General features: G+C 51.0%; 1 protein-coding gene across 1 annotated transcript; it reads right to left on the bottom strand.

Annotated features, from left to right (window-relative positions):
- Nucleotides 1-416: 416 nt before the first annotated feature.
- On the bottom strand, nt 417-2,304 carry LOC148028624 (7-deoxyloganetin glucosyltransferase-like). The gene has a single exon (XM_087687425.1). The coding sequence runs from the start codon at nt 2,203-2,205 to the stop codon at nt 703-705; it is 1,503 nt and encodes a 500-aa protein (XP_087543551.1). The 5' UTR covers nt 2,206-2,304; the 3' UTR covers nt 417-702.
- Nucleotides 2,305-2,747: the final 443 nt, after the last annotated feature.

Here is a 2,747-nt window from a genome sequence, read left to right as displayed (position 1 = left end):
AAGAGGAGCAACATACAGATCATTAGGCTATTATTCCGTTATTGCCTTTAATGCACTCCTGCTTTCAATTCAAGATATTGCACCAAAGCAAGATTAAATTACTTCCCCCATTTTCCTATGTGTTAGCTAAGATGAAATTTATATCAATAGAGCATCAAAATTTGTACATGAGACCTTCATACCAAGTGAGATTGTTGCTACCTATTTCCATCGTTTCTCCATCATGTTTGATTTATTTCTCTCCACCACAAGAACATATGCTAGATCTTCTCTACTTTCATTATACATATGCTTTAGAGTCTCATCTTGGACTCTTCCACTTGATGGCCAAACTCTCGAGCACAATACTTTCATATGTTAAACATTATTCTCATTCAAATATAACAATAAAGAGTTATCAATTGATGCACTCTAAGGCCCATAATCAAGCTAAGAAGCATAGCTAGAAGAATGTAAATAATTGAAAGTGGCACATGATTATTGTTGCTAGGTAGGCATATTGCCTTGAGAAGCTCAATTGATAGGATGATTGCATGTCAAATTTGTGGTCAAGAGTCTGAATCCTAGATTGAGTGGCTCAATGGCGCCTTACTCTTAGGGATGCAAAGATTGGGACGAAGCCCAATCACAATCATTTGAAAAGTCATGCATTTTTTAAAAATAAAATAAAGAAAGAAAGGTATATGTGACATTGTTACAAAACTATGTAGTCACCATTTTAAGGTCATTAATAATGGCTTCAATAGCCAAAACTGAGGAACCCCCCTCTTCCAAAGCATGAAGAGCCTTTGCCTTCCACATAGTAGCAGTCGTTTGGAGCTTTTCAGAGGACATGAGTTCAATGGTTGCCTTGGCAACATCCCCCCTACCAATAGCGGTCTCCTTTTGTCCTCCATCTTGGAGTTGGGTTGGTTGTATGCTAAGCCCGAGTCCCCATACCTTTGTTATGAGTAGTTCGTTGAGGTGTTGGTCAGCCAAGAGTGGGTAGCAGAGCATGGGAACACCCATGTGGATACTCTCCAAGGTGGAATTCCAACCACAATGGGTTAGGAAGCCACCAATTGAGGCGTGTCGGAGGACCTCTCCTTGTGGGGCCCAGGTGACAACAAGCCCGCGGTCACGTGTACGGTCTAGGAAGCCTTCCGGTAGGAGGCGGGCGGAAACGCGAGCTGCCCATAGGAACGGCAGCTTAGAGTCCTCGATGCCGAGGGCAACCTCCTGGAGCTGACGTGCAGAAAGGGAAGCTTGACTCCCGAAGGAGACGTAGAGCACGGAGCGCGGTGCTTGACCGTCCAGCCACGGCATACACGTGTCGCTGTCCGCTTGGTAGAAGCTGGTCTCGGGGACGTGGAGGAGGGGTCCAGGTGGCACGAGGGGTCCGACGGGGCGGACGGGCGTGGGCAGAGCGGCGGAAGCCACGTGGAGGGTGGGGGCCTCGAGCTCCTGGAAGGTGTTGACCACGATGCAGGCGGCGTCCTCGCAGCCGTTGAGCCTCGCGAGGAGGAACTGGCGGCGCTTGGGGTCGTTGGTCAGGCGCAGGCTGGATAGGACCTCGGGCAAGCTCAGGGGCAGGCCGGCTGTCCGGATCTCAGCGGGCAACGTATCGGCCACGGCGGCTGCGCCAGCTGGGGTACTACATCCTGCCACGTCGAGCCGGCTGGCCCTCATCTCGGCTAGAATTGCGAGGATGGCCGCGTTGGTGGTCCAGAAGATGACGCTCTTGAGGCCCAGCCTGCGGGCCAGGCCGTGGGCCCAGGGGAAGGCATCGGCGATGAAGCAGGTGATGGGCTGCGGGGAAGCCCGGGACTCCACCACCATGGCCTCCAACAGCCCCTGCTGGGCCTCCATCCCTTCAAGTAGCTGCAGGAATCCGGCCATAATCTGGGCCGCGTCCTCGCCCCCCTGGCCGGGCAGTGCCTGCTCGGTCCCGTCCGGGATACACACGAAACGGATATCTAGGCCCAACCGGGCTGTTAGAGCAGCTGGTGATTGGTCGGCCTGGTGCGAATGGGCCTCCAGCATCCGCTTGTGAGATTTGTGTGTGTTGACAAAGGTGATGATGAAGCCCCCCCGCAGCGCCAGCTGCAGCGAGAAATGAAGCAAAGGGTTAATGTGGCCCTGCGATGGTACGGGTAAGACCAAGGCATGCGGCCGCTGCTGGCCAGCTAGTGAATCGCTATTGGAAGCATCGTCTAGTGCCCCCATGATCTCTCTTTCTCAGAGAGTGTCTCTCTCCCTCTCAGTGAATGTGTGTGTGTGTCTCTCTCTCTGTGCGCATAAAATTAGTGTTGAATCGTCTCTGGGGGATGCCGTGTGGAGGAGGCAAGTGTATCGGTGCACATGATGTCATGACGCTCGTAACAACCTTTGAGTATGTGGCCGCGTCGACAAAACTCTTTGAGCATGTGGGCAATGGGTACGTCGACAAAGCGTGCGGAGTTCTCTCAATAGAAGACGAGTCACGACACACACTTTTAGACAAATTCTGAGTGTATCTAACTAAACAAAATTAACAATGAACAACTACAATTCCTAAGGAACCGCTAGGCCTCTCAATATCATTCTAACCTGAGCAAGAGAGTAATCGTGTGGATAGAGTCAAGTCTTGAAGGTGGATAGGCACCGCGGGAGTGAAACTAAACTCTTCTACCCATAAGGTAAAATCTAACCTCCGATAAAAGGCTAGGAAGCTTCTAGTATGAGACCTTGAAATGAAGGGGAAAGACTCTTTAAGCATCTAAGAGGCA

Source organism: Lygodium microphyllum, chromosome 11, assembly GCF_053477565.2.
Source record: "Lygodium microphyllum isolate KBCC chromosome 11, Lygodium_microphyllum_v1.1.10, whole genome shotgun sequence".
In the NCBI taxonomy this organism is placed as follows: domain Eukaryota; kingdom Viridiplantae; phylum Streptophyta; class Polypodiopsida; order Schizaeales; family Lygodiaceae; genus Lygodium; species Lygodium microphyllum.
The sequence above is the reverse complement of the archived record's forward strand: the minus strand, read 5'-3'. Positions and strand labels throughout refer to the sequence as shown.